This window comes from Camellia sinensis, chromosome 4 (genome assembly GCF_055761805.1).
Source record: "Camellia sinensis isolate YWXY chromosome 4, ASM5576180v1, whole genome shotgun sequence".
Lineage (NCBI taxonomy): Eukaryota > Viridiplantae > Streptophyta > Magnoliopsida > Ericales > Theaceae > Camellia > Camellia sinensis.
In genome coordinates, this window is record NC_138964.1 from 52650518 (window position 1) to 52666070 (window position 15553).

Here is a 15553-nt window from a genome sequence, read left to right on the forward strand (position 1 = left end):
TGCGTATGTATCATTGTTTGGGAGAAGATAGGGGATGGACTCCATGCATAATTAAGTTGGCCGGAGTGTCTAGGGTGAAAGTCCCGAAATCATATGCATATATGGGTGTCGGTTCCCTCGTATGAAAATTCCGTAAAATGGCAAGGCTTCATATCATATGCATATATGGGTGCCGGTTCCCTCGAATGAAAATTCCGTAAAATGGCAAATCTTGAAATCATATACATATATGGGTGCCAGTTCCCTCAGATGAAAATTCCGTAAAATAGCAACATTGAAGTGTTTAGGTAATAGTTGTATTCAATTGTGAATCATTGAGTTGTAGCCTCATTTTGGATTGTCTAGATAACAATGACTTGTCTCATGAGTTGACTCGGAATTTACTGGATTAATATGAACTGAATAGATGGAAATGGAATTGAGTTATGGGTATTAATACTGAAGGAATATGGTCAGAATGTGAGCTGGTTATGAATATGAAACATTTACTTGGCGCTTATATCTTAGTTAAACTTCATATATTGTGTTAGGATGTTTCTACTGGGCTTTGGCTCACCCTACTTGGGAAACCATTTTCAGGTACAGCTGACATGCTCTCTCCAAGAACGTAGCATGGGAGGACTTAAGAGCTAGAGGCTATATTTTGTGATTTTCATGTTTAAATGTTTACTCAGACCTGGGGCTTTATATGTATAGAGTTTATGACACTCTCTTTTATTGTAACCAAATATGTCTTGGAAAGATATAAGCCCTTAGGGCATTCGTTATGTTAAACTCTTTTGTATTATTACTTCATGTAATGAAAGGATTACTTATACTCTGATTTATGTAACTGTTATTTATGCTGTTGTGGATCATATCTATGGTATTATATTTTGGGGGCGTTACACACCATGGAGTGGAGGAGGCAACTTGGGAATGGGAAGCGGAGATCCGCTCCAAGTAGCCGAGTTTATTTAAAAATGCTTAGTTGTTTTGATTTGTAATGTTCCCTAGTGTTGAAGGGAAAAAGTGTTAAACTTGTTAATCACATGTTGTTGAATGTATTGTTAATCTAAGTATGAGATTGTGAGAGAAGAAATTTGTGACAAAGATGTTTCATTTTGAATGCCTAGTATAAGCAATTGTTGTTTTGATGAAATGATAATGATGAGAATGGCAAATGTTGGTTGAACATTGATGTTGTGACTTGATAATGTTGTCAGAATGGTCATAATTGTTAGAACCTTTTAGTTTGGTCAGTTTGTTTAAATTTCGAGGATGAAATTTCCTATGGTGGGAAGGTTGTGATGACCGGTTTCGTTATACGTCCCTTCACTTTTGTTTTCATTGGGATTGTGGTGTCTAGATGTCTTTTTTCAAATTCCTGTCCTTGTTTGTTCTGGGTTTGTTTTTCTCTTGCTTCGGAGGGTGCACGGTCGAGTTCTGAGTGTCCGGGAGTGAACCAGGGAAATTCTGGGCTGCTGGGCCAAGGCCGCACGTGCGGGGCCTTAGGCCGCACGTGCGGGGAAGGGTAAGTTGGGAAGGTTGGACACTGCCTAATAAGCAGGTGCCGAGTAATGAAGGCCGCACGTGTGGAAAGTAGGCTCTGCACGTGCGGGGCGCAGGTAGTCCGAATCTCTGTTGTTTTTTTTTTCTCTATTTGGCTATGTATGTATCACATTTGGGGAATTTCTCTCTCACTCTAAACATCATGTTATTGCTCTCTCTCTCTCTAAAAACTCTCACCAAACTCAAAGAACCTTTGATTTCTTGCAAGCCATTGAGTTTTGATCCATCTTCTTTCACAAATCTTGGTGAGCAAAGGAAGAACTACATTATGTGTGGTGGAGATCAACTTTCTACAACTTTTGATTTGTAGGGTTTCTTCTCTCATCTTCTCCAAAACTTGAGGTAGGGACTTCTTTGAGTTATATATGCATGTTTTGCAAGATTGATGTTGATTTTAAAGTTTTCTTGAAGTTATTTTGAAAGTTTGATTTTGGCTCAAGAATGTAGAGATTTTCAAATGAGGGTTTAAAATCTCAAATGTCTATAAGTTGATCTTTGAGGGTTTCACCTCCATTATGTGAGAAAGGATGTTTTATGTGTGTGTGCTCTTTCAAAAAGGTGAAGAGATGCCTAATCTTGGATAAAGATCGAAATTTTGTTGAGATGAGATGAGAGCCTATGATATAGGTAAAAATTGTTGATATGTCATAAGGGAAGAACGAAATAGAATATATATATATATATATATCTTTGCCATTGTAGAAATGATGAAGTTAATGAAATGTGAAAAGTATTTGGTGTTGTTGAATTAAAATGAAATGGTGGGTATCATGCTTGATATTGTTGAAAGTGGAGTGGAAAGTTTGATTACAATAAATCAATGTTGAGGAAGATCGATGATGAAGAAATGTTACATAATAATGTTGATTATTGCATTGCATATTCATTCAATTGATTATTATAAGATTGGTATTTAGTCCTTGGCATATTGTATTGGCATTTCTAGCATTAAAATGGTTGCATTGGCTTCTCTAAAACCTTGCATGTCATAAACATCGGATTGGGAATTGAAACTTTTATTAAAAATGAATAATGTGAAACGAAATTATGGAAATGTTTATGGGGTAAATACGTTGGTAAGTCTGGTTAGGAGGTGTAGATGAATTGATAAGTTGGCCTAAGTGTCCGGGTGAAAGACCGAAAACATGCGTGGAGGAGGCACCACTTCCCTTCCGGTTAGCAACTAGTAAAGTGGGGCTTTTGGTAGTGCTTGTTGAGCCTACTTGCAGACACCAACCTAGGGATTACCTGAGTCGTATTTACCGCCCTTATTGAATAAAATTGGAAGTTTCGGAATTGTTGAGATTCCAAGTTATTGTTGAAACATGGTGATTTTCAAAAAGAGCATGTGAATGAAATTCTCTTTAAATGGTATTGCATGGCATTTGCATTAAATATTAGCATTTGCATTTAGCATTGGAAATTTGCATAACTGTATATACTTTGTAAGGATTCTCTACTGGGCTTTCTGCTTACCCCTATGGGATTTTGGTGCACGAAAGGATGTGGTGATCCTACCAAGTTGAGGGCGTGGACATATTCTGTGAACAGTAAATAACTCTGTTTTGTTGTGATTTATTGCTAGCCAAGGGCTATTCATGTATGGGTCCGAGATGCCACTTTTGTGTAACCGGATTTAAGTGCTAGAAATTGTAAGCCCATGAGGGCATTTTATTATTTTTGGGATGTGATGTTCTACATGCTATAGATTCATATATTTCTATATTATTGAATGTATAATTCACATGTGGAACTTTTGTACCCATTTCGCTAAGTAATGATGTAAAGGTTGGAGACCTATCTTTATTTCTTAATGGACGTTGATTAATGTACTTAATTTGTGTTGGGTTATTTCGGGGCGCTACATAAATCTTGTTTTAAATGAGGACAATTAAAGACATTGTTGCTCAATTTGAAAGATAAAGTTGTCATACAACTTATTTTGTATTGGTTAACTTATATGTTGTTTAAAATATAATATCATTTTTTTAATAATAATATTGGAACTTTTTTGGCTATAAAGTTTTGTTTAGTTTGGTTTTCAAAATCTATTTTCAGAAATTTTTTCTAACAAACTAAAAATTAAATTGTTGAAAAAAAAATTTAAAAACCTCATTTTTATAATTTTATCTTTTGGGAGAGTAGAAATAATTTTTTAAAATAATTTTTTTTGATATTTATTTTCATTAAATTAGTTTTATTTTTTCAAAAATCAAATATAGCGACAACTTTGATGTCATTATTAAACCAATTCATTAAATAAAAAAATCTAAAATTAAAAGCATTTCATATATTAAACATATCAATTATACATTAAAAATCTAATAACAATCCATTACATGATAACCATCCAAAAATATTTTTTAACAACAAATACAACTATTTATTACATGATAACTATCTAAAAATATCAACAAAAACAACCACGCATTACATGATCATCATCCAAATACATACTAAAAATTAATTTGGTAAAAAAAATAAAAAAGATTTATTATTTTTATATAATTTTATCTTTGGTGAGTAAAAATAATTTTTCAAAATTTAAAAATAATTTTTGACATTTATTTTTATCAAACTAGTTGTTTTTTATTGACAACTTTGCCTTCAAATGGTGTAAAAATTTCTTCAATTGTCTTTATTTAGAACGTTATTCAAAATTCAAGATCAAATGTATCACAATTAAAATGTCAAGGATCAAAGTGATACAAGTCCCAAACTACAGGGACCGTTAGTATAATTCATCCTATTTTTTTTTTTCAAAATTATGTCAAAATTTTTTAATTTTTTGGGCCGTCTTGTATAGACGAATTTAAAAAAATTCCAAAATAATAAAAAAGCCAAAAATAAGCCAAAAAGTCTTCTCTTTTTTTTGACTTTTTAAAATTATATGGTTTGTCTTATCAAGTTAAATTTAGAAACTTAAAATTTTTAAAATTTTTTAAAAAATATTCAATAAAAATGAAAATAAACTAAAAACATAGTCACCAAATAAACAAACCTCAAACACCCACTATTGCATTTAAGCAATTGATTATGATCAACACTTATGGAGTCAAAGTAACACGCTATAGGGGCTCTATAGACATGAGTGAAGACTAGTTTAGTTTTGTAGGCTTGGCATTGCAAATATGAGAGAAGTTATTTGGTGGTGTCACGGCAATGTGTTGCTTTTTAAATTTTGTGTAGAGAAGAAGGTGAAATTCATGATTTTGTGTTAAATAATTGAGAATTAGCAAGGGATATGATGTATGATGATTAATGGGGAGCATAGATAGGCGGCACCCATGAAGTACCAAATAATTTTTTCAAATATGGGATCTAATCAACTATGCCGTTTGATAATCAACTCTTAAATGTTCCTTTAGAAGAATTTTTTTTTTTTTTTGATGTAGCTTCAATTATCATATCAATTTTTAAATTTTTTGACTAATTAAAGCATACAAGATGAACAACTTACATCACTAAAATTAGATTTGTAATAGACCCCAAAGGTGCAAACAATATCTTCTAATCCAAAAATTGGACCGGAGAGGATTTTTCCTTGCTCCAACTTTTTTTAAAGTTCATTTTATCTATGGTCTCTTACTTACTAGCTACTTGTCCTGTAAGTGAATTTAAAAGGAGAAATTTATATACTATAGATTATCTATTATTATTTTGTATTGTCAATTACTTATTAATAGTTACTTTATTTGAAGATAATTATTAAGAAATTAATATAAACAAATGATACCTTTTAAAAAGAGAAATGTTATATATTGCAGATTATCTATTATTATTTTGTGCTGCCAAATACTTATTAATAGTTACTTTATTTGAAGATAATTATTAAGAAATTAATATGAATAAATGATACCTTGTCATGTATCTTGGCTGGTGATATAAAAATGTGAAAAAAAAGAACAAGTGATATATAATGATCTTTATTTTAAAAAGTTGCTAGTAATTCACACAATTTTTAAGAAAATGCTAGCATGCACCCATCTTTTTGTGATAACAAAATTACGATTTTCTACCATAAAAGTCACATAATTTGTGGTGAGTGCCTTAGGTCATTTTATCTAAAAATTATGAATGAACAAATTTATGATATACATCCGAAAGTCAAAATTACATATTATTATGATTATGTTATGTTATGAACGATGTAATGTAAATGTTACAAATTATTTATGATAAGAAATGTTACGAATCAATTCAGTGATAAAAATTATAACATGTTACGATGTTTATTTCAAAACATTATAATTATGTTATGTATAATATGTTGTGGTGTATTGTCCTTTTAAGCCATTGATTATTATCAACTTTTATGAAGTCAAGTCTTCCATGATGAGTGAAAAACACGTTAGGGGGTCCAGCTCTGTACACATCAATGAAAGACTGACTACTCAAAGTCTTTACTTGTTTGTAGGCTTTGCATTGCACCTACATTTGCCTATAAAGCATTTGGCCTCTCCCCTGTTAATACTCAGCAAGCATTACAACCTTTGTTTTTGAATCTAGGAGCAAAGATGGTCTCTAACAATCTACTCTTTCACCTCTTTTTGTTTCGTTGTTTTTTCCATATTACTTGTTTGCATGCCCAACTCTGCACTCAAGAACAGACCTCTGCATTGCTCCAATTTAAGCAACAATTTTCCTTCAATAAATCTGCTTCCGATTTGTGTGATTCTTTTGGAATCCATTCTTACCCGAAGATGGAGTCGTGGAAGGAGGGTTCTGATTGTTGCTCATGGGATGGGGTCGAGTGTGACAACAACACAAGTCAAGTAATTGGCGTCGACCTCAGTTGCAGCTGGCTCAACGGCACCATCCACCCCAATACCACCATCTTCTACTACTTTCCTCACCTCCAAAGCCTCAACCTTGCTTTCAATGACTTTGGTATGTCTCGAATCTCTTCTGAATTTAGTCGATTCACCAGATTGACACACCTCAACCTCTCTGACTCTAGTTTTATTGGCAAAATCCCTATAGAAGTCTCCTTTCTGAGCAAATTGGTCTCGCTTGATCTCTCTAACAATTATGGTTTGAGGTTGGAAGAACCTGGATTTGAATTACTTGTTCAAAACTTAACCAAGTTAAGAGAACTTAATCTTGAAAGTGTAAACATATCTTCAGTGGTCTCCAATTCCTTGCTCAATCTGACTTCTTTAACACTTCTCCATCTTAGTGGGTGTGGATTGCTTGGAAAATTTCCTGACGGAATATTCCACTTACCACATCTGAATGAGCTGAGTATATGGGATAATTCTGCTCTCACTGGTTATTTTCCCGAATTTATAAACTCGAGCAGTCCTCTCCAGTACTTGGTGCTTACATTGACTAATTTCTCTGGAGAACTACCGGACTCAATTGGGAATTTGAAGTCCTTGAAAACGTTGGATGCCGCTGGTTGTAAATTTTATGGATCCATCCCTACGTCGCTCGGAAACCTTACGGAAATGACTGAATTAGCCATCGGATATAACAATTTCACTGGCATGCTCCCATCTTCACTTTCAAACCTTGGAAATCTCGTCTACTTGGGAGTTGAGTGTAATAATTTTGAGGGTAAAATCGCAGATTTTTTAATTAATGTAAAAAGTCTTCTTTATTTATATGCTGATTCAAATAGCTTCAGCGGTCCATTTCCATCATTGGGTGCAAACCTAACAAAACTTGTTGCGTTAGGTTTGTCGAATAATCAGCTAAGAGGACCTCTTCCATCACAAATAATTAGACTTCCAAATCTAGCGTCGTTAAGTTTAGCTGATAACTTAATCAACGGTACAATCCCATCTTGGGTCTTCAGCTTACCAGCATTGGAATACTTCAACCTCAGTAATAACAAATTGACTGGCCATGTAAAAGAGTTCAAATCCAGTCATTTAACTGTTGTTGATTTGAGCAATAACAACCTACATGGTAGGTTTCCAAGTTCAACCTTCAAACTCGTGAACCTTTTTAGTCTCATTCTTTCATCAAATAACTTCAGTGGTGAGCTAGACATGATCTGTCATGCAATTTCCCTTCAAATTCTTGTCCTATCTAGTAATAGCTTTAATGGTTCTATTCCACAATGTTTAGGAAATTTCAGTAGATATTTCTCTGTACTCGATCTGCGGAAGAATAATTTTTCTGGCACCATTCCTAATACATTTGCGAAGGAAAATTTCTTCGAAACTATCAACCTTGATAGCAATGGATTTGAGGGGCTAGTACCAAAATCTTTAGAGAATTGCAAAATGCTACAAGTGCTAGACCTTGGACATAACAAGTTCTCCGATAAATTTCCATATTGGTTGGGAAATTTAACTTCGCTACAAGTTCTAATTTTGAGATCTAACAAATTCCATGGACCAATACCAAATTCCAAGTTCAAATTTCCCTTCCCCAACTTGCGAGTTATGGATTTATCAAACAATCATTTTACTGGTCCGTTGCCAAGAAAATATTTCAAGAATCTCAATGCTATGATGAATGTCGACGAAGCTAGTTTTGAATTGCAATACTTAGGGACGCTTAGTCATTCAGGCTCAACATATTACTATAATGATTGTTTGACTATAGTAATCAAAGGATCAACCATAGAAATGGTAAAAGTCTTAACCATTTTCACTGCAATTGATTTATCGAACAACAATTTCGAAGGTGAAATTCCACAGATCATTGGAAAGCTAAATTCAATCCGAGGGCTCAACTTGTCTCACAATAGCCTCACAGGTCATATACCAGCATCTCTTGCTAATTTGACAATGCTCGAATGGCTAGACCTCTCTTCCAACAAACTCACTGGGAAGATCCCTCAACAACTAAGGAATTTGAAATCCCTTGAAGTCTTAAACCTTTCGCGGAATCAACTAATAGGACCGATACCACAAGGCAACCAATTTGATACATTTTCAAATGATTCCTACATTGACAACTTGGCATTATGTGGACCTCCATTGTTAAATGCATGCAATCTAAGGACACCACAACCACCAACCTTGATGTTTCAGCCAGAAGACAATACTTCCAGTGGATTCAATTGGGAAGTCATATTACCGGGTTATATATGTGGGCTGGTGTGGGGACTTGTTATGGGATATTTTATGTTCTCTAGAGGAAAACCTCAATGGCTTGTGAGGATCATTGAAGGTGAACGAAACAAAAGCGGAAAGATATTTAAAAAGTATTCTCACAGTAACAGAGCAAGGTGAAATTAGCCAATGCAAATGGTGTCCTTCGGTAAGTATTTACAATCAATTTCTGCATTCTTTTGCTTGATCATGAAAAACTATAGCTTGGTTATGGTTGCTATCTAGTCTTTTTTTAGTTTTATAGCACTTTATTTGTATCATACAAAATACAGGTATTTTATTTCCTTTGATGTTTATCCAAAGCACTTGATTTAAATCATCTTGCGAAAAATAAAAAATAAAATAAAATCATGGAAGTAATAAATGAGTAGTGAAAATAAAGGTTTGCTATTGACTCTAATGGCTGCAATTGAAAGAGGTGTAAGACTTGGGCACTTTTTTAGTAGTCTTCTTTTTTTTCTTTTTCTTTTTTCTTGAAATTTACTTTTATAGCCTAAAATATAGTCACTTTTTCTACTTCATTCTTAAATTATTAATTGCATATATTTAGTCTTTGTTGTTTATGATTTTAGTTCATATGGTCTGATTATTGGAGACAATCTGTCCAAATCATTAATGAGAAAAATATAATCTGATGGTTAACTAAATATCTATTTTCTTACTAACACAATATTAGACAACTTACCCTCAACAACCAGACACCCATATTTCTCTATACTTCAAATAATGAATAAAAGAATGAGTGCTTGGCTAGGTAAATTTACACCAACCTCTGCTAATTACCGTGGGTGTTATACTTAGCTTATTTGCATCAGTATTCGATAGTTATATGGATGAAAAAAATTATATTTACCTTGTTTGGTTTAATTTATTTTTTAGAAATTTGAGTTTTCTTTTTTGTTTTCCGTTTTAGTGATTTTTTTTAATATTTTACGAAAATTTTTTATTTCTTATATACACCTAATCTATATACACTTAAAAAGAGTAATATTTGAGAAAATAAAAACTTTAAAAACTCTCCAAATAATAAAAAAAATATAAAAATTCAATATATTTTTGTATTTTGTTGTATTTAACGAATTTTTTTTAAATTGTCATACTTTGTTATACCCTAAACTATAGTCACATTTTTTAGTTCATTCCTAAATTAATAGATGCATCTATTTGGTCCCTATTGTTTCTTATTTTAGTTCATATAGTCTAATTGAAGACAATCTCTGCAAATCAATAATAGTGAAAATTTAATCTAATGTGTAAAAATAGTAATTTAAGAATTTAGAATATTTAAATTGTACAACTAAACCCCTATTTTCTTATTCACACTATATTAAACAATATTAGATAGCTCACACGCTACAACCAAACACCTATATTCCCCTCTACCCCTCTTCTCAAATAATGAATAAAACAAACATGTGTTTGGTTATACAGTTTAGAGTAATTGTATAGACCTCTCTTCAAATTTGAAGAAAACAAGCCCTCTTTCACGTTTTTACTTTCTATTATTAATATGGGAAGGAGATCTATCTAATTACTGTTAAAATACAAGTGTGATAATTGGTTCGTCAGACACATTATAAATCTCATTTCGATGATTTGAATCGTATAATTTGTTTGATTTTTTTGTCTAGATCATGCATGATAAAGTAAAGATTGATGCCATATTTTTATCCATATAATTTTTTTCATATTGATCTTTAAAAAAAATGAATGGATAATTTCAAAATTATACCTATTATTCATTTTCTTTAAACAAATGTAATGAAAACATATAATCTATTTTTTTTTTAATTATATATCAAAATAAGACATGTGGTCGCTCTCTAAACCCCAACAAACACCCCTCTAGTGAAACAACCCTTTAGTAAAACAGTGGATGGAAGAAAATCCTTCCCCATTAAAATTGAGAAACACCAGAAGTGTTTTCATTGTTTTCATTTTTTTTTATCGTTTTCATACATTAATTGAAGCTATCTAATAAGCGTATATGGTTTTCAAAATATATTTGGGTGACATGCATATCAAATCCAGCATGTTCACGGAATTCAATAATTGTAGCTATCTTTGATTTGTGCATTGTAGCTGCGATGCATTTCAATCTGATATTGGCGGCGCAGCTTTCGGAGGCATGGCGAATTGTGGTCAAGCTGATGTATTACGTAGTGCTGGGAAGTTGAAGATGCGGTATCAAAGGTTAGAATGTATATGTATATATATATATATATATATTAGTGGGTGTGTATCTATCGATGAGTGTGCTATCAAATTTGTAAAATATAAATTTTAATTTCAATTTAAAAATAAATGTTACGTGCTGCTCAAGTAGTAAAGATGTTTCTCATATTGAAGATTTTGGGTTCGAGTCTTTTGCTTGGTCCGTATTTACTGGCGATTGATATAATGAAAAACAAAAGTCAACAAAAAATATTCTTCATGATCAACAAAAACACAAGCTTATTTGGGCATGAAATGTTTCCCTTTTAAAAGGTAGCAAATATTTTTTAGACTAAAGTCTTATTAATATCACTACACTACCACCGCCAGTCTCACCTCCACCACCACACTACACTGCCATCACCACAGCCACTGCCACCAGCAAATATAGAAAAATATGTCTATAGATCTAATATACCTTAGTGCTATATATGTTTATATATACCTGATTTGTTGAATAGTTGTTTGTGTATTTGAATAATCAGTAAGCAATAGATAAAATTGATAAACTTGTAATTTATGCATTATTTTATAAAGCTCTCAAGGGACTACACCCTTATATGATAAAATCACTCATTTTTAGTGCTGAATAGTAGCAGCTTAGAGACTTAAAACTCCTGAGATTCATTGATTTTTTATATTTTGTTTTCTGACTCTGTAATTGAACCGAGGTGATAATAATGTTTCATGATTCTTTCTACCACTGTTTTGATGTAAATAAATTTACCTCTCTCTCTCTCTCTGGTGGCCAAGGAAGAATGGAACAGTCAATTTTATTTTAGATAAAACTGATTTGCATATTGATAGAGATGAAACAGAAAACTTGTTAGAGTTGTTTTAGGGTTTTTTTTTTTCTTTTTTTTTTTTGGTCAATGGAGGTCTCTGACTAGCAATTAGCCACATCTAAATTTGAAAGTGAAAGATTTCTTTGGTGATGATATGATGTTTGAACAGATAAGAATTTTAATAGATAAAAAATTTCAACAGATAGTCAACGAAAAGTTAAATAGATAAAAAAAGTCAAAGGGTAAAATTTGAAACAAAACGTTCTCCACCAAACAATTATACAAAGTGTGGACCTCTCATCAACAAAAAACCTCTCTCAGATCTAATGCTTTATACCCTCCTTATATTGGGTTTATCACCAATTAACCCCATTTTTTATATTTTTTTGACAGTTCACCTAAATGGATAATTTTTATTAGTAGGAAAATTATATGGTATATCATATGCAATTCTAATAATGACATTTGTGTTATTTGATTATGACCTATTGTTGGGTTAATTATCACTTATCATTGTAATTTTTTTTTTAGATATGACTCATTGTAATTTGAAAGGCAACTTCAGCAGTGTATTATATATTTTAGGATTTATTACATTTTTCACTATTGTAATTTGATTTAAATTTTATTTTAATCCGTATAGTTTTAATTTAAATAATTTAGTTCTTACATTTTAAGTTTAGTTTTAATTTGGTCATTTCGTATAAATTGAAGATTAAAATTAACAATTTTGGAACACTTGTCAATTTTTTAAGATTTCAATTTGGTTCTTCCGTTTAAATTGAATGTTAAAAGTAATAATTTTGGAACATTTATCAGATTTCTAAGTTGTACATGTGGACAAAATTATCGAAAATTTAGACGGAATAACCAAATTAAAACTAGACTTAAAGTGTAGAGATCAAATTGAAACTAGGGCAAACTTCACTTTACCCCCTTGTGATATTTGGACTATATGCGGCTTGCCCCCTAACATTTGGAAATGACAACATAATCCTCTTGTGATTTGTGGACTAAAGTGCACTGTTAGGACCGTTAACGATTTAATAAAAAAACTAAAATAGCCTTGTATTTTTGACATTTGTTTGGAAGATAAAGTGTACTCTAACCCCTTGTGCTTATTTTGTGTGCAATTTATTCCGTTGAAATATGTTTATTTTATGTGCAATTTACTCCCTTGAATTTGAAAATGAGCAAGCAATTTGCCTCCTTTGAAATTTGAAAATGAATACATAACCCCCTTATGTTATATGTTTCACTTGTTGTTAAGTTGGATGAAATGTTCAACAGTGTTTAACGATGCACTTCAGTCCACAAACCACGTGAGAGTTATGTGGTCATTTCCAAACATTAGAGGTAAACCGTACATAACCCAAACTACAGGGGGTAAAGTGAAGCTTGCAAACTATAGGAACTAAAGTGAAATTTGAATCAAACCATTAGGGTGAAAAGTGTAATTAACCCTATATTTTAAATTGTTGAAATTTAGCATGGTAAACATAAAAATTAGGATAAAATTAATTTTATTACCTTGGGGTTAATAGGGGTAGACAAACATAGGGCCGGGCCAGTTTCGGGCCAGAACGGCACTACATAAAAGAGATTTTGTATTTGTTCAAGTATGACCCAATTCTAACATCAGACCTTTATGATCTGTCTAAACCTGGTCCAAAAAATAATTATAAATCTTGAACTCACCAATCAGGCTATATGTTAAAAAAAAAGTTAAATCATTTCATAAGCAAATTCAATCACACATTATATTTCTTAAATAAATATATTGACATCATTATAAATTAAAGGATTTTTTAAATAAATTCAATCACACATCACCATAAATATGAGTTTCAATAAAATCAACAAAAATAAAGTCTAGATTCTAACAAAAAATATATATATATATATTTTAATGTATTATAAATAAATAATTAATTAATCCCAAACCTAAGCCGAGCAGATTCGGCAGACCAATGAGCCAATGTCCACCCCTAATGATTAAAAGCTTGAACAGTTTACCCTTTTATTATTCAAATATAAGTAGAGACTTTCCCTATAAACTAGAGCGAAATTGCAATATTAACTTCATTAAAGTTAACAAGAAAAAGTGAAATTGCAAATTTGTTTAGAGCGAAATTGCAATATTAACTTCATTAAAGTTAACAAGAAAAAGTCGAAATTGCAAATTTGTTTGACCTTCCATCTCCTCGAGGCGGGGTTGGTTTAGGGAAGAAAAGGCAGCAACGGGGGTGGTTTAAGAGGGGAGATGTGGTGGCAATGGTGGAGAGAGACTAGAGAAGGGATGTACTTTCTATTAAGTTTTAAATCTTCATTTTTGGATTTTTCATTTGCGCTTGATTTTATTTTGCATTTCATTGATAGATCAATCCTAGGTCAAGCATGGAAGCTTCTCAACTCTTGTTTTTCATGGAGTTTAAACGGTTGTTCTCCTTGGTTTTCTACTCCAAGCTTTCTATTACGGATGGTGGGTGAGGTTCAGTTTTCTACTTTGTCATATCTAAATTTAATTGAGAAAAAAGAAAAAAAAAATGCATGAGAGAAAAAAAAAAAATTAATTACCTTGCACATAATTGCACTGCAGAAATTATAGAATAATGTACAACTATAACTATTTTAAATATGATAAATTTCACTTTATTCTCTTATCTTTTTGTCTATGTACAAATTACTCATCTCATTTGAAAATAACCACATAACCCTTTATGATTTGTGAACTAAAATGAACCGTTAAATATATTTAATAGTAAATGTGAAACATATGCCAAATATAAAGAAATTATATACTCATTTTCAAAATTTAAGGAGCATATGGAATAAAGGATTAGGGGTTAAAGTGTATTTTGCTTCCGAAGCAAATAACAAAAATATTCGTAGTTCAGATACTAAGATTACTTATATATAAGAATATTTTTGTCTTTTTTATTAAATTTTTAATTGACCTAATAGTGTATTTCTGTTTATAAATTACAAAAGGACTATATGATTATTTTCAAATAAGAAAAGTGTAATCCGCTTATGGATCAAAATAAAATTTGGCCTATCAAATAAAATGCATTAGAGAGATTCCCAACGGGTGATATTCATTGGAGGAGGGAAACTATAATTGGGTTCGGTGGTGTGGTTACATTTTTCCTGAAGTTTAATTACCGTGTAGATAATTACATGGTGCATATTTTTCCTATTGAACTCTAGGAAATTATTTTTTTATTGAAGACCATTCTAAATGAATAATAAATAAATAAATAAAATAGTAAATTGGTAATAAATCCAATCTAAGGAAAATATAAGACATTAGGTTTAGCGTATATTTTTTATTGGTGAGAGATCCACCCTTTGTAAAATAGTTTGATGAGAAGTCATTTTATTCGTTTTGAATGACATTTTATTTTCAATTTTATCCCTTAATTTATCTACATTTCGTGTCATTGTTCGATGCCCTGCTTCTATTTGTCTAGATGCGATCCAAGCGGGTTCAAGTGCTTGAAGAGCATATTTTCCGAAACAAATATGATTACTTCGATAAGATATGTCCTTCATTCTTTCTCGATGTTGTTTACGGAATCTAGTTCTTTTGGGGTTATAGTTGATGGTTTTTTCTAAATTCCATCTCTTCTACAAAACTGGATGTGAGAGTTTCTTCTCATTCAGCTCTTGAGAATAAAAAAGGATTCAAAATATTTAATTTGAATTAACATATACATATTTAATGAATAATAGATTCAAGGAGATTTTTTTTAAGATCTCTGGTATTAAGATTTTATCGCATAAAGGACATCCAATATTTTCATAATGTCTAAGGTCCCTTAACATCGATCTAGAGAAATTCTTTCCAAAGAAATTTTGGGAATTTCTCTGGACTTCTCCAAAGAAATTTTAGACTTTCCAAATAATTTATCTAGGTTCAAACTAGAAAAA

At 31.6% G+C, this 15553-nt stretch overlaps 1 protein-coding gene across 1 annotated transcript; it reads left to right on the forward strand.

Annotated features, from left to right (window-relative positions):
- The first annotated feature begins 6020 nt into the window (after window positions 1–6020).
- On the forward strand, window positions 6021–10962 carry LOC145824636 (uncharacterized). Its single transcript, XM_082924887.1, has 2 exons — window positions 6021–8769; window positions 10704–10962. Exon 1 carries the CDS (start codon window positions 6069–6071, stop codon window positions 8739–8741), a length of 2673 nt encoding a protein of 890 aa, XP_082781013.1. The 5' UTR covers window positions 6021–6068; the 3' UTR covers window positions 8742–8769; window positions 10704–10962.
- Window positions 10963–15553: the final 4591 nt, after the last annotated feature.